This window comes from Crotalus tigris, unplaced genomic scaffold (assembly GCF_016545835.1).
Source record: "Crotalus tigris isolate CLP2741 ecotype Arizona unplaced genomic scaffold, ASM1654583v1 scf7180000019227.483876, whole genome shotgun sequence".
In the NCBI taxonomy this organism is placed as follows: Eukaryota; Metazoa; Chordata; class Lepidosauria; order Squamata; family Viperidae; genus Crotalus; species Crotalus tigris.
Genome location: NW_024097445.1, coordinates 407,338 through 431,906, shown reverse-complemented (window position 1 = coordinate 431,906; position 24,569 = coordinate 407,338). Strand labels below are relative to the sequence as shown.

Here is a 24,569-nt window from a genome sequence, read left to right as displayed (position 1 = left end):
CAATTGTCTTGTTTGGCAACAGAATTTCCAATCCCAATTGTGGTTGTTAAGTCAAGGACTTACCTGCACCTAGTAATAACCTAAGAACAGATCCAAACTCTGAAGGAACTTTAAACTCAGCATCATATTTTTTTAAAGGAGGAAAAAAAAGTCAGAGATCTTGCATTTTTATCTTTTTCTTACTTAATAGGCATTATAATTTAAAAAGTCAAAAAAAAGGAAAAAAATAAAAATCAATACTAATAAAAGGACAAGATTAAAAAATATTAAAATTTATAATAATGATATACAAAAAACCAATATAAGCAATGAAATATTGATGGATAATCAAAAAATCTCAGATGATCAACTACTATATCATACTGCTGATATATTCTAATACACCTTTGAAATCTTAACATATTTCATATTTACTTTTAGTTAAAATATTTTTCTATTGAACTTTAAGATATGAGTACACATATTGCTATCCTTAATTACTTTCTGATGCTGTAAACAAAGAATTTGTGGCCAGGACAGGGCCCGAGAGGTTTGGATTGAGTAAAGACTGGATCATATACATGCTTAGGTTTGCTGGAAGTCAAGTGTGCTAGAAGAGGGAACCTTGCAGAATCTGAATAAAATAAAGCTGAGGTGAGGCCTGAATTGGAGATTTATTTAAATGAACTTGAAATCTTCCTTTGCAAAGTCAACATCTAAAAGAGAGATTGCTGTAAAGACTCCCTGTCGTGTTTCTATCTGTTGAGCAGCAAGATCAGAGCAATGTAAATAAAAGCATGTGGTTTATATTCATGTCAGAATTTGATGGACAATATTTAATCACAGAAGTATATATTTTGAAGTCTGAAGATAACATATCTACCCTTCCTTATAATTAAAATGAACAAGTAAAATATATTTTAGTTTATAGTACCTCCATTTGACCATGGACGAATACTAAATTTGCTAGAGTATATTGGACTATATACAATACTAACAGACAGAAAAAATGTTAAGAAGCATTTACATTGCTGTTGCTAAATTATGTTTAATGGTGTGTCAACACTGTGAAATTACTTTTTTCATATTGTTTTGTGGGATTCTAATACGGAGTTATTTTAATAGAACATTAAAAATACAAGTGTCATTTCATCTTCCTTCAATAACTTTAAAAGCCTTAGCTTTGTAATGCTAAGCAATCCATACCAACTCATTGCTTCATTGTTCTGTCATGCACGTTATTAGTTTTAACTATTACAGTCTGAACAAGGCAAATAGAATGAGGAGGGTTTAGAAACCAAAGACAAACCAAACTAGGTTGCAGTGCTTCATTTGATTAATCTTGCTTTGCAAGATTACACAATATTCTTTACTGTATACATGATATTCTTTATTATGAACACAATATTTCTTATTATGAAATCATGATTTTCCATGACTTGCTGCCAGTTTATATAATGTTATTCTCTTTTGATGCCATCTTAATTCAATTTTTTTTTTCAAAGGAAAAAATAATACAGCTTTCATTTATTGCAGTTTCACTCAAGGATGATAACTAGGTCTTTTCTGTTCTAGTCACTTATGCTTTTACTACCACCTAGGAATTATGACGGATGTTCTACTGGCATCTAAAGCCTAAGAACTGATGAAAGAATTTAGAGGAAACATATAGAATATCCAAAAAATACTTACCATTGTTGGCTCAAACTCCAATGAAATGGCTCCTAAAGCATTTTCTAGGATGCCTTTTCTACTGATATCCATAACAAGTATCTCAGTGGGCTCAGACAATTTACGAATGTCCCACCACAAAACCTGGCCAAAGAGAAATGCATGTTAACTGCTATCAGGTTTCTTGAATTGGCCCATGTTATGTGGGTAGTTTAAACTGAGGTGGCAACAATGTGATTACATGGGAATTGTTTGCTATCCTGTATCTACCCATTGATTTACTCAATTTTACCATCTGGAACTAGATTGGAAGCTGAAATTATTGTAGTCTATTGTGAACATTTAATGTTCCATAGCTGAATATATAAACTTTATCTACTGCTTTATCTACTTTATCTACTGCTCCTGGTATGTACAAATCAGCTAGATTCTCCTAGATACTGGTATTGCAAGTAACTTATCAAACACTGAATATCAAATTATCATCAAATGCTGGTATCAAATTATTAAGAAATGCCATTTGTCACCAATTAGGACTAGGTAATGGATAATAAGCTCACAAGCTATTTTTAAAATAACAGAGCGAAGAGTCAAACAATTGCAAACCAAAGTGGCTCTTATTTCTCTGAGCACTGGAACAGTTATTGCACCAACTTTCTGATGCGAAGGCTACCAATTATGTTATAGGTAGTTGTGACAAGCCACATTATCTATGTCTAGTCTTCTTTATTGTAACCTGTCCGTCAGTGGAGCCTGAGAAGCAATCGGTTCCTGTTTTTGACTGCAGCCAGATAGCATTATACACAGGATCTCGATGACTAAGCTCAACTGTAGTTAATTCCACAGGTAGTGATCCTTTCCGGGTGTCCCAGTAAGCTGAGGGATAGTGAAAGATAAATGAGAAACATTACTAGTGTTTCATTTTTATTTATTCATTACATTTGCTTTGAAATAAAAATAATTGAAAAATTGAAAAGTAATACAATTGCAGCTAAAATGATTAATAGCAATAGCACTTAGACTTATATCCTGCTTCATAGTTTTTACAGCCCTCTCTAAGTGGTTTATAGAATCAGCATATTGCCCCCAACAATCTGGGTCCTTATTTTACCGACCTTAGAAGGATGGAAGGATAAGTCAACCTTGAGCTGGTCAGAATCTAACTCCTGGCCGTGAGCAGTGAGTTAGCCTGCAGTACTGCATTCTAACCACTGTGCCACCACGGCTCCTCAAAGAAAGAAAGAAAACTTGAAAGTGTCCTTCTTACACAGCTTTGGTGGAAATGGTCTAGTGCAGGGGTAGGCAACCTTGGCTCTTTTATGACTCGTGGACTTCAACTGGAATTCTGGGAGTTGAAGTCCACGAGTCATAAAAGAGCCAAGGTGGCCTACCCTGGCCTAATGGATCAGTGGCAGGGATGCTGGTATGAAGAACTCAGCCAAGCGGACTCAAGGAATGATCTTCATCTTTCTTCTCTACTACCCATCCTCAATCCTGTTACTTATTTATTTATTAAATTTATATGCCACCCATTTCACCAAGAGGTGACTTGAGGTGGCTTACAACCAAATAAAACAAGATAAAACAGTAGATATTAAAATAATAAATATCAATGTTAAAATGTATTCATTTAATAAAGATGGCAAGGAAGAGAGCGGGATGTAAAGAAAAGCAGGATTAAAGCTGCCCCTTAAAAATTAAGTTAATAAAAGTATATTGCATCTGGTTATTTCAAAATAAGTATGTCAAAACACAGAATGAAGTTAAAAAACATATGTCAAGATGGGACAAATACAATTGTCATTATGGGAGAGAATTTCTGTGACTAAGATGAATATTTTACTTAGAATTTGTTTTTTCAAACACTTGTTTTGATAACTGATGTAACATTTAACCACTGGCAGGAGGATATATCTATATTTGAATGGCAGAGGGGGAAAAAAAATCCCCAAGTTAAATATAAGGTACTACAAGATGCGAAGGAAAGAAGAGGATTGGGTCTACTAGTAAAATTCTTGCATTAGAGAAATCCTCTTTTCTTCTCTGATGTATGTAAGCTGGGTTTCTGCAGATGCAGCACTGAAATATTTTTGCTATCTGCAATTTATATTTTGGCAACTGGAAGGGACACAAATCCGTCTCGTTGGGCTATTACTGACTGTGTGGGGAGATCTATGAAGAATGAAGTAGAATCATTTCTCTGTTTCTAATGGTAACAATAACTCTATAACATATGACTGCAGTTGATCATGGCAAATAAAACATTATAGGAGGCATCTTTAAGTCAAAAGCCACAAGTAAGTAAAGAATTGAATTGAAATAGATACAGCAAATAGGGCCAATTCATCCTGTTTTCAGCAATTCATCAACAAAGAGTAAGGTTACTTTCTTTTTTACATTCATTGTCGATTTCCCTTACCAATCTGACCATTGTAACATCCTCCAATTAGGATATGTGAATCTTTGGGGTTGTACTCTAAGCAAACCAGAGGCGAAGCAGGCTGGAAAACCGTATCTGGTTTATTGGGGACTTCTAACAAAAGGGAGAAAAAGATTGATACAGTATATGAAAGATAAAAAACAAGCATGGCATAGTTGCCTCTTAAGTTTCCAAATCTCATGAAATGAGGGATGAAGTGTCTATTTTATTCTTCCTCTTCTCACATTTCGTCTTTCCTACCTAGGTGCAATAGGCAGTCACCTCTGCTCCCCAGTCTGCTTGCACTAGAAACCAGGGAAAAGTCATCTGAAAAATGAATGTGCTCCAAAAGGCAAAAAAGAAAGGATAACACTGGTTTGCATAACTTATTAGATGACTTTCTACAATATAGGTAGCCCTTGACTTATGACTACAATTGAACACAAAATTTCTGTTGCTAAGCAAGGCAGTTGTTGGGTGACATTTGCCCCATTTAATGACTTTTCTTGCCACAGGTGTTAAGTGAATCACTGCAGTTGTTAAGTTAGTAATGTGATTGTTAAGTGAATCTGGTTTCCCCATTGACTTTGCTAGGAGTGTGGTGGCTCACGTTGTTAGGTTGCTGGGTTGAGGTTAGCAAGCCCATGTCTGAGACCCAAGTACTGCTGTATGAGCTCCTGTCACTTGCTCAAGCTCCTTAATGGGGACATGAAAGGAGCCCTCACGGATTCCCCCCCCCCCAAAAAAACTGATGTCACCCGCTAATCCTTTCAATCTGGAAACTCCTTAAATGGTGCCTCCAATATGAATGGGACAGAGATTGACTTTGCTTGTCAGAAGATCACAAAAGGTGATCACATGACCCTGGGGCATGGCAACCAACATAAATACATGCCAGTGACCAAGTGTCTGATTTTTGATCACATGACCATGTGGATATTGCAGTGATCATAAGCGTGAAAAGTGATTGTAATTATCTTTTTTCAATGTTACTTCAGATGGTAACTAAACAAATGGTTGTAAGTCAAGGATTATCTGTATATACAGCCATAAAATCATTAGCTGGTTGAGAAGTAACATGCATTTCTGTACAAGCGAAAGAAGTACCCAATATGGAAATCAGAATATCAGCCTATAAGCAGGCCTGTTTAAAAAAACTGCCTTCTTCCAATGGAGCTGTGAAAGAAGGATGAAGTGATCCAGTCCCTCCTTGTCCCTCATACTGCTTTTTGGAGCATTGGTTACAAATAAATATTTCCTCCTGTCTGCTTTCTTTACAGCACGTAGGGTGACCATAACAAGGAGACAGTATTCATTCCTGGTAGTGGAGGAATGGTTCAGTCAGTTAAAAAAAACTATAAAAAACGTTATAAAATCATTTAATGCTGTATACAAATCATAATGGCAGTCTTTTCACCACTTACCAAGGTCCCATATATATGAGTCGTAGGACATATCTTTTGAACTCCGTTGGAACTCAAGGTTGGAATAAGCTACGGCCAACTTCCGGCTTCGGTCAGGGTGCCAAGAGAGATGAGTGGCAGTTCTTTTAATCGGGTTTGGGTCCCTTTGAAATAAAAACCCAACAAATATACATTTAAGGTGCATTCATTTGCTAAGATGGGTTGTACTGTGACATTTCTCTGAAAAATGGGTTCCAGATACATTTGTCATAGCACAGGGGTTCTCAACCTTGTCAACTTTAAGACTTGTGGATTTCAACTCCCAGAATTCCTCAGCCAGCAAAGCTGGCTGAGGAATTCTGGGAGTTGAAATCCACAAGTCTTAAAGTTGACAAGGTTGAGAACCCCTGTCATAGCAGTTCATGCTTTAAAAAGACCCTTGAGAGTACATTCAGTGGGAAAAAAAAAATACATAAAAATGTCCTTTTTAAAGTCCCAAATGCCTACAAATCCTTTCACTGAAAAGTATTATTTAATTACTTTAAGACCGCATGACTTGAACATAGCATGCTGCCATATAAAATAAGAATATTGATGTATTTTTTTCAATATGCTGCCAGCAACTTTTTTCTGTAGTCTATATTGAGTAAATATATATGAGATTTTCTGTTGTAATAAATTAGCACAAATAGGTGCCAAAATGGAAATTTTCAAAAAGCAATAAGAGAAAACATTACCAAATGAGTTTAGAATAATTATCTTGAACAAGGGAACTTTCCTTAGTTGACTATAGTACAAAACAGCTGAATAATAGTTTAAGCATAGAACAGCTGAAGTACAGTTTATCAAAAGCTTCAGCTCTGCATTCAAGGAGCTAAATTAAAATAATGCAGAGTTATCCCACTGTATGTGTTAATTAGTCTTTCACTGCAATACAAGAATATAACTAGATCCATCCTCCCACTGCTGGCAACCAAATGCCATAGAAAAATCTCAAGCAAGAAGTACCCTTGTACCCTCATTTTTTTTTTGCAACCAATATTAAAAAGTAGGGTCTGTCCTACTTGGAGGTAATACCTAGACAATTTGACCAGTAAGCTATGCTTTTTCTAAAATGTGTATGACCGATGTGATTTTATTGATTATCACTATTAAATGATCTGTTTAATATGCTACTATCTTTTCTTTCTGCGTTTCATTTTCTTCTGGTCTCATTCATAATCCATCTGGGTGACAGCAACTAGCTGACCTTGACTGACCTGGAAAAGCTAACCAGAGTCAGATCTAGTAGTATTTGGAGGATGAATCATCAGGAATGCCCAGCTGGACTGAGAAATTGAAAAAAAAAAAGACCCTGAAAAAAGGAGTAGGTGTTTTGTATATCATTGCTAAGAGAATGACATGAACTAATCCATGCGGTCACCAGGAAATAAGCTCAGCTTGAGGGAAAGTTTATCTTTCACTGTTCACAATTTCCTCCACCCCACATATATTCTGCTGTTTGTATCTATAAATAAATTAGTCTGCAGTCCGTGAGAGTTCCTTGCATCTATAAAAACTGAGCTCACAAATGCTTGTGTTACTGTTTGTTCATCTGTACAGGGTCACTTTTTTGATTACAGTAGATTAGCATGGGTCTCTAACCTTAAAAGAAATAGCAGACATTCTTCAACTTTATTTAGCTGTATATAGAAAGTTGGAAGGAGGATAAATGAAGAATCAGATTTCAGTCTGCCATTTTATATCTTCCTTGGTTCCTTTGCTAGTAAAAAGGATTTCCAGCCTCACATATCCTTAGGGCATAGGATTCTCCTTTCAAACTATCAGAAAATTAACAGTTTGAAGTAACTTGCATTCTACAAATAGAGTCTAGATAATTTAGTATGATCAATGTCCACTATATATATATTAGAACAGTCTGCTGCTTTTTTCATGATATCAATAGTTATAACAACCATTCTAGCAACAGCTTCTCTGATTGGATTAAAGCAAACTTTGAAAACATGTTTTTAGCTGTTACCTGAAAAGATTAATAGTTTTTGCTGATGGTGCCTCTTCAGTAACTGCTGCTGTCTCCTCCTCCTCAAAATACTCCTCATATATATTGATGGCATTGTTCTGTTTGATGCAATGATCCATTAACTATTTAAACAAAGCATCAGAATCAATCTCTGGATGACCATGTGATTATTTGGTAAATGTAATAGGAACAAAGATGGAAAAGAAGAAAAAAATAAGAAAGGCAATATTCAAGGGTGTTTTTTTTTTTACAGACCAATATATAACTAAATGGAATCAAAGATGCTTACACTGCCAAGCTGTGTAATGACATTGATATAATTCTCATCTTTTTCAACTTTTTTCCGGAAACGAATGGTCTGTTCCATTTCTAGTGGGTTGACATCTTTAGGCCAGCCACCTTCCAAGTGGTTAATGCCTCGGGTTTCCATTTCAAACCTTTCTGTGTTAACCTAATACAGAGGAAAGTCAAAGCTATCTTTGGATTGCGGTTATTTGTTTTTATATTTCATCACGAAAAGCTTCAGATCTAAAACTATTATCAAGGGTGTTAGTTAATATCACTACTATACTATATATCACCAGCACTTTTGCTTCTTTTTTGAAGTGTACACATACAGCAAAGCTTTATAGTGATAGTTATAAATATTGCAGCACAAGTAGAACATCTTGATGGCTGACTGAATTTTCCATGCATCATACCTGGAAAAGGAACAGCAGTGTATAAAAGAATGAATTATTAAGAATGTGAAAATAATAGATACACCCATACAACACATTGCAAAAATATAAAAATATCTATTTATCAATTATTATCAAAACTGTCTTTCATCTTACTTTATATTAGTATATTATATATATTAATACTGTACCCTTATAGGCAGGTTTGTACCCAGAATTGGCTGTTTATTTTTGGAACCTGACCTTCCAAAATAATGTACGGAAACTATTCACAAAGGCTTTAGCATGGAGTGTGTCAGATTATTCCTTTAATTTCCTATCTGAGATTCTTTAATAAGATCTGGCACAACTTATATAAATGCCGAGTATGTGTTCGGCTGCAGAACTGGGGGATCTCTACAGAGATATGTGATGTACATGGCTATGAACAGCCACATGAATGAAAGGAATCCAATGAAGAAAGCAAATTGTCAGTTTCTGCAAGTGAGCTTATACTGCATCTGAGGGTAAGAATTACAGCTTTTCTAAGAGGAATTTTATTTATGTTTCTTCGTGTTTTTGTGTTCAATATTAATGAGCTGGTTAGGTCTATGATCAGATCAGAATCATCTCAGTTCTCAGATTTTAGTAGTTTCATAATACATTAAAGTTCTCCACTGCATACATTTGAAAATGGAATAAGGGACAACACAACAAATCCCCTCATCTTTAAATGTCATGAAATCATAGTCAGCTGTAAGAATTTTCATGGTAAAGACTGAAAATACCACCTTTGACTGGATTTAATCTTTTCTATGACTGCATAAACCTTAATAGTATGAAAATAAGCCTTGCATTTGCTTCTCTATTTTTTTTTCTGTTGTAGATGTACAGTATACAATGATTGTGCTTAACTATTAATGCTAGAAGAGCAAATATAAAAGCAATTAAATCTTATGTGATTGCTTTTGTTCAAGCTTGGGATGATAATGTAGTTTTTTTGTGGTAACATATTAACATGTGAAAACACAATTGTTTAAAGGCTATAGAGGGACAATATATTTTTTCTTAATTATTTAGTTCAAGCAGGGGTGGTCTTAAAAGAGGAACTCATCTATATTTTGCAGAAAAAACTAGTGGTTAAGGCATCAGGCTAGGAGGCTGTGAATTCTATTCTTGCCCTAGACTTTGAAAGCCAGTGACTGGGCCAGTTACTCACTCGGCCCAACCTACCTCACAGGGTTATGGGTTGTGGGGAAAATAAGAGAAAAACGGAGTATTAGATATGTTCACTACCTTGAGTTACTTATAAAAATAACGAAGGAGGGTAAAATAAATGAACAATATCCATATTATGGGTGCCTGATCATGTACAGTATAGCAGATAAATTCAGCAAATGGAGTTCTCAGTTTTGTGTTAGAATAAGCTACCTATGTTGAATGTATTTTGACCATTTTCTGTTTTAAAAGATATTCTTAGTGATCATAAAGGTGGCAAAATCCAGCAGATAATGCTGGAGAGGACAAGTAGTGGTATATCTACTGAAATAAGCAACTTCTTGACTTTCTCATCTTCTCTCTTTTCTATAATTTCAAACTTTCTCAAATGGAAGATCTTTTTCATCTTTGCAGGCTGTTTCCTATATGGATAATAGCCACAACACTTATGGTAACAGTTAATTGAGGGAGGAAGAATTTATGAGGTTGCTATTTTTGAGGGTAGCCATGTGGCTTTCTTATCACTGAGTTCCAGTCTAGATATTACATCATTCCTATTCTTCCTGATATCTTCATCTAGAAAAGTGCTTCTAGATGAAAACTGCTTCTCCAAATGGACACTTCTACATATGTGGAATACCACTCTTATAATCTCATCCTGCATTAGTCTACAGTATCTGGAAATTATGGAAAACCATCACATCTAGGAAGTGCTTAGATAGGGCTGATCAGATGAAAGATGGATGAAAAACACATATTTCTGACCTGCATGATAATATTGTAAAATGTTGCTATTTATTAAGAAAGCTAATAAAGAATTAGAATTTTCTGGTCCTGTCCTTTGAGTAATCCTTTTGTTTCAAAAAAGGAAACCCCACATTGCACTGTCTGCAAGTACATAAAGATCACCTTTTTACAAGGAGAAAATCTATCTATGTGGTCACTAGAAATTGAAAGCAACTTGGCAGGATATAATAAATCAATTTTACATTCACTGGTGAACAATAACCTTGAATTTCTTGCTTATACAAATTATACAGATGAGATTATCCATGGATCTCATCAGATGATTTCCTTTGAGACAGAAACAAATATACTGTAGAAGTTGCTCTTCAAGTTCAAGCAATTTACCTCATGTTCTGACATATCACCAGCACATTGCACTCCAGTATCAATGGGGTCTCTTTCAATAAAATTTGTTGTTAACATTGGATCTGGCTGAATGTCCACATTGATCTCTGCTGCCCGATCGGAAAAGTTGCATTGTCGACCAAATTCACTGCGCTTCTTCAAGTAAACATAGACAATCTCCATGCTGCTCACTTCAAATGAAAGAAAAAAGTTAAACTGATATTACTTGGAGAATTTACTACCCAAAAATTTGACAATTACTGAGGTACAGGAAGCTTGGCTTAAGGTTATGGTAAAAGCTGGACCAGATATGAAGGATATCAGTATAGCGGATTATCTTGACCATTTTCCTGAAATTATTTGAAATGGCCATAACATCACTCTGAGTATCTTCATCCAAAACATCATTTCTGTTAAAGGAACTTTGTATTTCCCCAGCAGTCAAACTACAATATTCTGTTACTAGGAAACATCTGGAAAACCAATTAACCTAGCAATGTCCAAGGGAAAGGGTTGTTATTTGTAGGCATCACCTGGATAGTGATTACGATTTCATTGGCAAACAATGATGCAATAACTTTAAAGATGCTCCTTGAATACTTACTTACAAGAGTTCAGTACTCTTGGGAAATTAAGAATTTTGGTAGCAGCTGAGCAAGTGTACTTTTTTTTAGTTTAATATAAAAAAGAGGCAGAGCAGAAATAGCTAAAGCAACTAAATCTTCTAATATTCTTATCTTGCAATGAGACAGTAAATGTAGGAAACAGTATGGCAGAATGTGGAGGCAGAGTGAAAAGAGGGATCAGCCTAGAATCCCTATATAGCCACAAGTGAACTAAGTACAACCCTCCCCCCCCAGTGCTATTGATCTTATCTAACTCCAATCAGATGCTGATTGTTAGTTGAGAAGATTTCCATGCATAGGCTTTTAGCAATAAATCAGTTATTGAACCTATAGTATATGCATGGATCTGGTCTTTTGTACCTGACAACAAAGACAGAAACAATGAAAAGGAATAATACATTTTTGTCCTGGAAAAGACAAATCAGGCTAAAAGTCCTGGGAAGAAAAGTTTCAAATTTGGACAGGTTTCTTAAAACAAAGCTTTTCAGAGATAAGTCACTAGTTTTCCTCTGTTAGCAATGGCAACAACCTACTTTGGAACTGTTGCCAAAATAAATATATGGATGTGCTCATAATCCAGGAGGAAAGTAAACTTGAAGATCTATCATAGTTATACTACTCAGTTATTAAAACTCCCACAATCTCCTCTTTATTATGGCATATCTTTTGGTGGATCACTTCAAGTACATTAGTACATGTGACAGACTGTGATCTTCAGAAGATTACGTCATACTAAAAGTGTTAATATTTAAGAAGCCACTGTACTTGGGTTCTGAAATCTGTTGTCTAGTTGATGCAAACATTGTAGTGTATAGGATACAAAGCTAAACAATACTTTAAAAAATGCTTCTTGAGACATGATAATCAAAAAGTCTAACTTCAAAGACTTGTGTAATATAAGTTAAAATTCTAGAAGTTCCATTATTATTTTGTCAGAATAATTATATAAAACATATCATGTTCAGCAATGGATAAACTTTGAAAATGAAATATAAAAATATATAAATAAAACATCATAAAAATTATGTCTATAAAAGTAATTTAGTTCATCAATTTCATCAAGATTCTCAGATATTGAGAGGAAGAAACTACCATTATCTGAATGCAACCTCCCAAAGGAAAGAAAAATAGATAAACATTATATGGGTGTGTGTGTGTGTGTGTGTGTGTGTGTGTGTGTGTGTGTGTGTGTGTATTTTATTGCATGCAATTAATAGATAGAAAGTAAACACTGTATTTTAATAGTTACAATGTGACTAAATAATAACAAAGTCAGTCCATGCTACTTCTTGAATGTCATCTGAAAATATGGAAATAATAAAACATAAGGTCCTCTTTTTGCTTGATATGAAGTAAATATTTACAGGATGTTTTTCAATCCCGAGGGCTTTTCATATGATTGAGATAATCTGTATGAAACATGTTCTTTCAGGTATCATGCTCTCAAAATGTTTAATACTTGTAACTTAATGCCAAAATCTTTAACCTGATTTGCTAGCAAATAGCACCCATTTTTTACCAATAGTCAAGAAGGTTTACAGATGGCATTAAAACCATGCTGCTTCATTTGCATTAGTTATGGCTTCAAAGCCATTGCATAATGGCAATTTCCTATAGCAGTGATGGTGAACCTTTTAGAGACCGAGTACCCAAACTGCAACCCAAAACCCACTTATTTATCACCGGGTGCCAGTTGGGCGTGGCCCACTGGGTGGATGTGGCTGTGGTGCTCGTGGCAGACTGAGTGTGTGTGGCCAAGGTGGGCATGATCACCTCGATGTTACTCTTGCGGAGGGACACCTGTGGGGGCCAGGCAGAGTTGGGGGAAATCTGGCAGGTGGGACAGTGGGCAGGAGGCTCATCCTGCGGGGTGAGGTAAGGCAAGGCAGAGGAGCCATTGTCGCAGGGCAAGGCAAGGCAGGCGCCGGGGCGGCTGCTGCCTGACACCATCGGCCCCTGCACACAGAGGCCAGCAAGCGCATGGGAGCTGGGATGCATCTAGCCACGTGGACCTCGGCGAGTTAGCGGGCAGCTGGTTGAAGAGGGACGGTTGCCATCTCCAGGGCATGGCGCGTGTGCCCACAGAAAGGGCTCTGAGTGCCGCCTCTGGCACACGTGCCATAGGTTTGCCACCACTGTCCTATAGTGTACTATATTATAATCAAGAACAATTTGCAGAGGCTTTAGGTCCCCTTATTTTCAGCTCTTGGAGCTTTCCAATATCATGCTACCAAAATACCAAATAATGCAATTTCCCACCAATTCCAGCAGGAAATGCAATAAAATTAATAACTCAATAGGCCCAATACATATTTTATATCATAAATAGGTCCCCAACATTCATCTTTTCCCACTGTCAAGTGACATCGTAACATCTCTTACTGCTAATGAAGTGATTGTCGATGGGCAAAGTCATTTTAAAGAAAACCTGCCCCTTCTTTTGACAACTTTAAATGCTCTTGAGGGCCAAAGGGGAAGGCGGCAAAAATAGTTTAACAGATAGAGGCATGATTGCACAGAAGAAAGATTAAGATTTTTTTTAAAAAAAAATATTCTTGTAATCATAATATAGTATCCTGTTTCCATCCATGATCTGTCAGATTCCTGTGGGAAATGTATAAAATGGCAATGATGCAACGGCTCTGTTTTTATTCACCAGCATCTGATGTTGTGAGGCATATTGCCTCAGCATGAAGATCCAGTCAGCATATAGACGTGATTCATGTACTGTAGTACACAACAAAAGCTATTAAATTTGGAATTTGAGATATCTGATGAGCAACTCTGATAAAAAAACAGCAGAACAAGAAATGGAGGGATTAGAGAATTGGTACTGAAAAAAAGGCAAGGCTACTGAAGAAAAAACCCGAAGAGATAGACAAATGATTTGTTGGAGGGTTTTTTTTTTCAGAATTTTAACCATTATCATTTCTATATGTCTGACAATTTTGAGATGGACAATTATATAAATCATATATAATATTACTTTATTTTCTTGAGCTTCCTGTATTGTTTTTCTTAATTAGTGAATACTATAGGATACTGTCATTAAACTGCAATGAACCTGAAGCTATAGCTAATGTAAATAAAAATAAATAAATCATACAAGATTGAATCAGGGTTGGCCACTCGGGTTAGAGGTTTATTCTTCCATAAATCTTAATTTGACTAAGACTTCCTTGAAACTGAATTCTGGTTATTTTGTTTGTTTGTTGAAGGCAAGAGTTTATCCTTGAAAGATGTAAAGGATAAAAACAGTATCCCTAAGCATGTACAGAATCCATATCCTTCCATCACACGGAAACTGGGGTCAGCATTCTAGGATCATATAAGGCAAGATCTGATTCTGGAGACCATTCCAGCTAGCAAAAACCCTGGAAGGAGGGGAGTTTCGCATGTGGCGGATTCAAGGAAGGAACCCCGTGGGAGAGGCAGCGAGGAGGTAGAAGCGTGTTCCCTTTTCCTCCGGGATCAAACCCTCCATCAACACCCGCCACCCCAGTACCCGCCTCCTTACCCCCGGTCTTCTCCCAGACAGTCCAATTCCACCTTGGACTGTAGCGTTTACTCTCGTCTCCTAGCAACGGGTCCTTGTGTCACGTGACGGCGACAATTCATTTTCCTAGAAGCAAGGAGAAACCATCTGCCAAGCCTAGCGGGGGAAATAAACAAAGCGGAAGAGCAACAGTACATCACATCCCCCCCCCCCGCCACCATCAATCCTCTCTTAAATGTGGGCATCGAGAGAATGGATGTTCGATAAGCAAAAAGCATGTCTTCTGAGTAAGTGCAGAGTGCGTTAGCACTATAGTCCAGACCCCACAGCAGAAAATGGGAGAACGCCCAATCAGATAAAAACGACAGCTATGTTGCAGCATTAGCTTCAGCTTAGTGCCCAGGCTTACCAGATTCGGAGTGCAAATATTAGGACGACCACTACTGTACAGGCTTTTTGTCTCACTTTCTTTTTTGTCTCCTTTTCGCCGCCCGGGTTATTGCAGCCTGGTAGGTTGGTTTTTGTTTTTTTGTTTTTTCATTACGTATTTTCTTCTTTTCCCCTTCCGTCTCACAGAAGTATGGAAGGGAAAATAATGCCCAACGAAGCGGCGACAGAAGAGATAGCAACGCTGTGCAAAAGTCACGATTACCACAATCCTCTCACCTTTACAAACTTGACTAAGACCTGAAACCGTCGGGTTCCTTCGAGCCTCAGCAAACACTCCAGAAGACAGGCTTAAGATACAGAAGGACCTGGACAGACTTGAACACTGGGCACTAACTAACAAAATGAAATTCAAAGGTGAAAAAAGCAGGATTCTACATTTAGGCAAGAAAAACCAAATGCACAAGTACAGCATAGGTGGCACCATGCTCAATAGTAGTAACTGTGAGAGGGACCTCGGAGTCCTAGTAGACAATCACCTAAATATGAGCCAGCAGTGTGCTGCAGCTGCCAAAAAGGCCAATACAGTGCTAGGCTGCATTAACAGAGGGATAGAATCAAGATCACGTGAAGTATTAATACCACTCTTCAATGCCTTGGTAAGGCCACAATTGGAATACTGCATCCAGTTTTGGTCACCACGATGTAAAAAAGATGTTGAGACTCTAGAAAGAGTACAGAGAAGAGCAACAAAGATGATTAGGGGACTGGAGGCTAAAACATATAAGGAACGGTTGCTAGAATTGGGTATGTCTAGTTTAATGAAGAGAAGGACAAGGGGGGACATGATAGCAGTATTCCAATATCTTAGGGCAGTGTTTCCCAAACTTGACAATTTTAAGGCATGAGGACTTCAACTCCCAGAATTCCACAGCCAGCAACGCTGGGAGTTGAAGTCCACATGCCTTAAAATTGGGGGCTGCCATAAAGAAGAGGGAATCAAGCTATTTTCCAAAGCACCTGAAGGCAGGACAAGAAGCAATGGGTGGAAGCTAATCAAGGAGAGAAGTAACCTAGAACTAAGGAGAAACTTCCTGACAATGAGAACAATTAATCAGTGGAACAACCTGCCTCCAGAAGCGGTGAATGCTCCAACACTGGAAGTTTTTGAGAGGAGACTGGACAGCCATTTTTCCTGCCTGAGCGAGGGGTTGGACTAGATGACCTCCAAGGTCCCTTCCAACTTTACTATTATTATTATTATTATTATCGATCATCGCACAGTCAGCCAGATGTTCAGACTGGATTTGGCATTTTGTCTACCTATCGAGTCCTTACCCAGGACCTGGGATAGGCAGATGTGGATGTTTGATGGTATTACAGATATCGTCGCAGGATGGAAGCAGTTCCTAATAAGGCCTTTTGCAATTGACTAATAGCGAATTTGTCAATGCCAATTGTGTTAAAGTGGTGCTCCAGTTGTTTTGGGATTGCACCCAAATAATAATAATAATAATAATAATAATAATAATAATCAATTATCGCACAGTCAGCCAGATGTTCAGACTGGATTTGGCATTTTCTCTACCTATCGAGTCCTTACCCAGGACCTGGGATAGGCAGATGTGGATGTTTGATGGTATTACAGGTATCGTCGTTATTATTATTATTATTATTATTATTATTATTATTATTATTATTATTATTATTATTATACTGAACGAATCGCCAAGTCTGATTATTTCGTCTTAAGCTGTAGTTCCCCTTGGATTTTTTTGATAGGGGAATGACAATTTTCGGGTTAAGCAGTGGTGTGCCGCTTAAGAGGGCATCGTAGTTGTACTGTTCTCTGTAGAAGGAGCTATTTCTGAAATAACCACTGTTCCAACAAAAGCGAATATCAGCAGCTCAGGGTTGAAATGTGGAGTTGTTGGTGCTCTCTGAGCTTGGTAGTTTGCCTGCAGACATTTCGTTACTCAACTAGGTAACATCATCAGTGCTTGAGTGCAAAGCATTGAAGATGTTACCTAGTTGGGTAATGAAATGTCTGCAGGCAGACACGATCAAGCTCAGAGGGCACCAAAGACTCAACAACACTATATTCTTTTCTGTATATTGTTCTGGTACAAGCCAGAATGTCATTGCATTGGTAGCGGGCTCTGCTATTGACATCTGTATTTGTTGCAGGATTGTGTGTTTTGTGATATGATCTGGTTGCAGGTATACGTAAACAGTCATCAGATCCTGTGAACAATTAGTATCATGGTTGGAATGGACTACAGATCACTGATAATTAACAGAGCACTGATAATCACCTTTTTTTCAAGAGTCTTTACCTGTCCAACCAGGTTGAGCAATATGGGCATGCTGTGAATCCGGCCAGGCTAGAGTGTCAGCTGGCTATAACCAGAAGACGAGTTTTTTTCAGCAATGGCCCCTACCCTATGAAATATCTTTCCTTTTGGAGATCAGAATGGCCCCAACTCAGTTAGCCTTTCGTAAGGCCTTAAAAACCTGGTTGTTTCAAATCCCAGGGTGCTGAATGTGCCAAGGGCCGTTTCCTGGCTATATTACTAAGTAGCCAAGTATCTTGCTCTTATGTATATTTAATTTATATGTTTTTTGTATTTTATTGGTTTAGTGTTTTTATTGTTTTAAAATGTTTTAATATTTTTCAATATTTTTTTTGAATTGTACGCTATCCATAGACAAAATCTGTCCCCTTGCAACCTCCAAACAGTTATTCCACCAAATTCATTCATTCAGTTTCTATGGCTTCCCATTTCAGTCATAGAAATTGAATGTATGAACGTCCAGAATGGAGTTCAGGCACCTTTTTTGGATGGAACCTTGTAGGGTAGGCAAGGCGGGTTGTATGACGTGTGTAAGTTCTGGCACTTTTTTTTTTTTACAAAAAAAGCACTGAATGTATATATATATATATATGTATTTAGTTTAGTGGAGTAACTTTATAGGTTTCAAGGGGATTAGATTTTGTGTGTTGTGACAGAATCAATGGGTGAAAAGTGTACGAAGCAGATTTTGGCTAATACAGTCAAAGAAAATTCTTGTTGGGAACTTGATGCTTGCGAACTTACTTTTATTCCCAAAATGTTTCATTACCAAAGTAGAGAACATTGAAAATGCTTTTGACATTGACTTCCGAATTGTATGATCTATTAGACTATGTCATCTCCACCTTCACCCCAAGATTTGACTCGTCCTGATCCCGCCAGCTTTTATTTTTAAAAATCCTTTCAAGACCTGGCTGATCCTTTGGGAGCTGGACTAGGATGTTCAGTGAGCTTTTCCTGCAATGTATATGTTGTGATTTTGATTTTTTAAAAATATGCATATTGTAATTCTGTTGTTAATTATTGTATGAATAATATGGGTGCAAAGAGCCAACAGAGAATATTATGGCAGAGAACTTGTGAGAGATTCAGATCTAAGTGGAAAATATATTCCTGACTGCTTTTTTTTTACTGCTTTTTGTTCAAAGTAAAACAAAGAATTTAAACATCTCTTAACTAGTATTGTCATTAATACTATTGTTACACAATAGCTTTCCCAACCACATTCCCATGGCCTCTATCTTGGAAAAAGAATCACACTGAGGTTTTGAATCCTGGAAAATTTTTAATTATGCTAAATCCAGTCACACAGATGGCTGGATTCCGAACAGTGAATATTATTTGAAAATACGGGTTGGTGTAATTTCAATAGTGAGAGAAATTAAGCCTGAGTCACTTTTTAGGACTCCACATACACAACTTATATCTTGAGTTTATTACAAACTCTTAACAAGGAATGCTTTTGGACATTGGAAAATATAATTTTGCTTCGGCCTCAGCTTAAACTATGCAACATCAAAAAGCTGTTTGTCTATATTTCATGCTCCTTAGATCTCTTGTGTATAATGTGCATATGCTCTGTGTTCTTGTTGTGAGTTCAAAACCCAAACTGGTGGTAATGCAGCTCCAAGGCTTTACTATTGTGGATATTCTGATACAGGTTATAGACATTTAATGCCAGGATAGCTTTCGCAGTAAGGAGACACTCTTATGTTTAAAAGCCCGTTGTTCCAAAAATAACAATAGTGTCTTGTTTACTTATCTCCAAGGACAATACAAATAGTACTCAACTTGCAACCATAATTGAGCCCAAAATTTCTGCTGCGAAGTGAGACATTTGTTAAGTGATCTTTACCCCATTGTACAACTTGCCACAGTTAAGTAAACCACTGAAGTTGTTTAGTGACATGTTGTAAAGTGAATCTGGCTTCCCCATTGCTTGACAGAAGATTGCAAAAGATGATCGCATGACCCTAGACACTGCAACCGTCATAAATGTGAGTCAGTTGCCAAGCGTCTGAATTTTGATCTTCATGACCATGGGGATGCTACAATGGTAGTAAGTGTGAAAAACAGTCATAAGTCACTTTTTCCAGTGCCGTTATATCTTTGAACAGTAACTAAATGGACTGTTGTAAGTTGAGGATTACCTGTACATTGTCTGGATTCACATGATATGCTTAAGCCCCAGGTAAATAAAATAGTCACTCTATTTTATTTTCACATATGTTACACTGAAACAATCAAATTATGCCTTATCTTGATGCTCAGAATTCCCCAAATGTTGAAACAATGATTGGATCTCTGCAGCCAGCTGAACCATAAACTAACCAATCCCATTTTACTCTAATTTTGTGAAAATCCAGTGACTAGATTAAAAAGAGTCTGATTGTTATCTGGAAAGCTAGTGTTTTTGTGTGTGGTTACCTTTGTTGGAGAGAAACATTTATATATGTACTCTCACTGCCATTCATTTTGGTCCAGAGAAGACTATGTCAAGTGATTGTGTCAGTTAACATCATTATAATACTTTAATCAAGAATAAAACCATCCCCCCCCCCAACACTGGCCAGGCAAGCTACTGTATACAATATAAACAATAAACCCCACACTCACCAGCACTGATGATGTTACCTAGTCGGGTAACGAAACGTCTGCAACCAAACAACCAAGGATTCCACCATTACATCAAAAAGATCAGTTGATGTAGTAGGGGTTTGTTGTCATCAAGCAAATAATCACACATTGTCCATTTTGGACAAAGCTACATGATATAGTACACATGCACATTATGCTTTTAGCAAGTTATTGAACATCACAGTCAGGGCAAAAACTGTAGAAGGGCTTGCTTTTAACCCTTTCCCCCACTCTACACATTTAAATATATGTTTAACTTGCACATCTCATTCCAGTTGAGGAAGGGATTTTTAAATTTTTAATTTTAAATTTTTAATTTTTTTTTTAAAAAATATTAAGCACAATAAGTAATGCCAGGGTGCTTTAAGAAAAGAGAACTGGAGTCCATTTTGAAACTCTGATACTGGTTGTTCTTGGAGAGCCCAATTAAGACACAGTAAGTTTGCATTTATCAAGCTTCAGTATTAGAAAGGTGGGTATGAATGTCATGAAGTATATTTCAGACATTTCCAATTTGAGATTTAAATTTTGCTATTCACATTACATTTTCTTATAAAACCACAGAATAATTCTAATGTTCGATTGTTGTCACCAAAGTGTATTGAGAGTCTGAAAGACATTTTAAGACTTACTGATTGATAATTTATGCTCACTGCAGATTTAAACTACTGTTTAACATACTATTTTCCAAATCAAGACAGGTCTTTTTTTTGGTAGGCCTTGATTACTGTATGAATTACACACATTGCAGTTATCATCTTAAGAAGCATCTGCTCTGGTTATATATGCTTGCATTTTCAGGTTTTCTTTCAGATTTATAATATCATATACTATTTTATTTAATAATGTAATTAAAACAATGCATGCCTGTACTAATAGTGTGTCTTTTTCATTTTTGTCATTTGTACTTAAAGTATATCTAATAATAACTAACCCCAAACACAAAAATTCACATTGAAAGCAACTGAAATCAAACTAAATAAAAAACAAACAAACAGGAAAATGAAACTCATATTTTAGTATGTGTTTATTATCAGTTTCCCAGTCAGTACATATAAATCAGGCACAGCTCTGAAGTAGCCTGCGATAGTTAATTCACATGCATTTTTTGTTTGTTTTAAAAAACAATTTTAATTGTACTGTTATCAATAGCATCACCTATAGCATAAAATTAAGATTCTCTTCTCCGTCTTAAAAATGTAGCCAGTCACATATAAGATGGATACATAAATTACGTTGCCATATATGATGGGTACAAGTTATCCTTGATAGAAAGACACAGTATGTAATTGCTGTCAAGTAATTAAAAATGTCCATGTCACATTATGTATCTTGGAGGGCAACTCTCTACTTTTAGAGTTATTAGCACTGTAATTATCCTTTCTGTAGTAGTTGTCGGTGGCAATTTTGAACAATGTGCAAATTGTCCAAATACTAGATTGATACCACTGGACACATGCATTTTCAGTAGCCTGTGAAGATATTCTGAGTTCTTTGAACTTAGTTGGGGAAACCCTTTGTTTATATGCTGCCACATATTGCTCACATATTGCTTTCACTTCCAACTATGCCTAAGTATAAAAAGGTAAGCTAACTCATTTGGGAACATGTAGCGTAACCCAAGAAAATGTAACTTGTTAACTTTAAAAGGGATTGCTTTTGGCAAAAGTTGAAATCAGACCTGTAAGAGGCTTTGATTCTTCAATTTGACATACTGTACTTTGATTTCCTTCCTTCAGTGCTTCTCATTTCCTTGGAGTCCCTCCTGTCAAAAATGTTACTTCTTTTACTTTCTCTCTCTAACAGTAGATAACAAGAATCGGATTCTGTTTCAGAAAAGCCCACAAGATCTTTATTACCTGAGGGAATGATATGACAGTATCTCCTGCCCGTGATTGCTCATACAAATGGTAACTAGACTGGAAAAGAAATCTTAACACTGGTAATTGGAAATGGCTGCTGAGGCAAAGGACAGACTACCTGGTACTGTTTTAACATCCAACATATTGTCATTGCTCATCTCCTGGTGGCTAAGATAAAATGAGAGCCAGCAATTCTCAGGGCAGATACGTCAACAACTATTCTACTTCAAGGACATGAAGAGCAGGATAAAAAGCAGTAGGAAAGGCAGAAAGAACAGCAGTGGCTATGAGAAGGAAAATACACTCTGACAGTGAAAGAGGGCAGTTGGCTGCTTAATCTGGTTTCAGTCTAGTTTGCAAGGAAGAATCTTAACAAATTAGATTGAGTATCTTAAAAGATTTCTGCTGAGTTAAGGCCTGATTAGCAGTCCTGTCAAGCTGTGTGAAGCTGGGGACTGCTCTTTAGTCTTGATTTGGGGAACCTGAAAATGACCTCACTTTACCCATATAGAACTGGCCCTTACAAGAGCCAAATGTGTGCAAGTAACAATGGAAGTTATGAACAGTTCCTAATTTCATGATATTACAGTTCTTTCGTGGATGGAGAAAGCAAGACATTACTTGGAAGAAACTATACTGTCATCTTTTCAACATTACCTGCATATTAGTGTAGCAAATCCAGCCCAAACCAATGTTCCCAGGTATTGTTGATTCCCTCACATAGTAAGAAAAATGTATTTTTGAATATGTCAGCATTTGCCATACAAATACATTATCTGGAAGGTTAATTTTGCCTTCGCTTTTATTCCCCCTTTGGGGAAAAAAAAAATCAGTGCCAAAGTCAGAAGTTGGCTTACAAAGAACATAAAAAAGGACTAATCCTTAATAACAGAAACCTATAAAAACAAACACAAAAATTATGTTCTTTGGATAGCCAATATAAAACATAAGACTAAAAAAATAGCAAACCAAATAATATATGCAATAGAACAAAAAAAAGTCATTTGTTCTAAATAATACCTGAGGCCACCAAAACAGGAGTTGGTGAATTCATGTCAGTTCTTGATGCAAAAGAGTGAGTGACAAGTGTTAATGTTGTGCATGGATTTTGTATCACAAGATACCAAACAGGTTCTATCAAAAAGGATGATGGATGATACAGTGCCAAGCCGACAGTAAGTTCTGTGCAGAGGCCTCTTCAGAGGACACTAAAAATTCATTCTTCTGTCAGCATTGCATGTAATTCAGCACCTTCTTTCACGGCAACCCCATTTCTCTGAGGTTAGTTTAGCATTGTACACCATGTGTCAAGTGTTCACTTTACTCGTACAGTGTACTGGTCTTATTATCTGCCCTAATAAAAACAAAAAAAGGAAGACTGAACCACCCTATCAGGGATGAACAAAACTGCCCGAAAATTAGGGCAGAGGAAAAGGAAACAGGACTCATAGCTTAATTGCAAACCCATGACAAGCCAAATCCTAATTTCACATCTCCCCAATATAAGAAAACAAAGTTTGTGGAGGCCACTTGCAGCAGTGACAGAAAATGAGCAGGAAATCAATAGACCTCTGACCCTTAGCTCTTTGGATGGAAGATCCGGGTACCATTCTGGGTCTGCAACGGAGGAAGACGTAATATTGGAAGAAGAAACGCTGCCAGTCAAGCACACAGGATAATCCTTGAAGAGCACCTGGACGGCCAGCAGGAATTTTCTTCAGCTGATCTGTTTTCAAACACCTTTTGAACACCTGACCAGTTTGCTAGGAAAGCAATCTTATTCCCAGCAGTCTATGGGCCTTCAGAGTTATTATTGGGTTTCACTATAGCATCGCAGGTGGTTTCTTCTCTACAATCTGAGTGCTAGGCTGGAAATTCGTTGCTAGGCTGTCGCCGGAAATCATCATTAACCGCAAGATAGGTGGCTCGCATACTTGGAGAATACTAGACAGAGGAGATAAAATAGGAAAGAAGTTATACATTGTGAGTTCAACGACAAGCTTAGGATTTTACTGATAGAAACTACAGAAAAATTACTAAGATTCCTTCTAAAATCTGATAGATGACGTTCTAGCTCTACGGAATCAACCAGAAATAAATGTGCTGATGATTTATACCATCAGGAACAGAAGAACAAGCTTGACCATTAGCAGAGGTGGAATGGGATGGAATGACAACAGAAAGGCAACTAGAAAAAAAAAAACATTGGCAAGGCCTAAAGATCCTGTGATTCCAATGAGAAATTAGGACAGGCATCCAGCTGCCATTCTACTGAGACACAGCAGTAGTGGAGAAAAGGAGAATCTTTTACAGGAAAGTTGTGACCTGATTACACAAAAACCAACAGCAAAGTACACATTAGAACAGTATTGAGCTTTGTACCTTTTAAAATTCAACAGAAAGTGTAAAAAAGTTTCTTTTCCATCAGAGGTACAGAATACAGAAGGGACCTTGGAAGTCTTCTAGTCTAACCACCGGCCCAAGCAGGAGACCCTACACCATTCTGACCAAACAGCCATCCAATCTTCTTAAAAACTTCCAGCGATGGAGCACCCACAATGTCTGAAGGCAAGCCATGAAGGAGTAGAGTAGAGTAGAACAGAAACAGAGCAACAGAATATGAAGGAACCTTGGAGGTCTTCTAGTCCAACCCCCTGCTCAAGCAGGAGTCCCTAGACCAGTGGTTCTCAACCTTTTTAATGCCGCG

General features: G+C 37.0%; 2 protein-coding genes across 3 annotated transcripts in view; both read right to left on the bottom strand.

Moving 5' to 3' along the window:
- The window catches only part of DNAI2 (dynein axonemal intermediate chain 2), a 53,127-nt gene extending 37,748 nt beyond the window's left edge, over positions 1-15,379 (bottom strand). Inside the window, exons 1-9 of the mRNA XM_039361262.1 lie at positions 15,032-15,379; positions 14,644-14,778; positions 10,501-10,691; positions 7,782-7,943; positions 7,493-7,614; positions 5,494-5,636; positions 4,070-4,183; positions 2,387-2,526; positions 1,672-1,794 (exon numbers count right to left, since the gene is read on the bottom strand). Of these exons, the coding sequence (XP_039217196.1) occupies positions 1,672-1,794; positions 2,387-2,526; positions 4,070-4,183; positions 5,494-5,636; positions 7,493-7,614; positions 7,782-7,943; positions 10,501-10,683 (987 nt within the window). The 5' untranslated portion in view covers positions 10,684-10,691; positions 14,644-14,778; positions 15,032-15,379. The remainder of the gene's footprint in view (positions 1-1,671; positions 1,795-2,386; positions 2,527-4,069; positions 4,184-5,493; positions 5,637-7,492; positions 7,615-7,781; positions 7,944-10,500; positions 10,692-14,643; positions 14,779-15,031) is intronic.
- A 5,630-nt stretch (positions 15,380-21,009) lies between these two features.
- Positions 21,010-24,569, bottom strand: part of TTYH2 (tweety family member 2) — a 72,478-nt gene continuing 68,918 nt past the window's right edge. For both annotated transcript variants that reach the window (XM_039361258.1, XM_039361259.1), the window contains one exon: positions 21,010-23,806. In XM_039361258.1, coding sequence (XP_039217192.1) covers positions 23,726-23,806 — 81 coding nt within the window. In that variant the 3' untranslated portion in view covers positions 21,010-23,725. The remainder of the gene's footprint in view (positions 23,807-24,569) is intronic.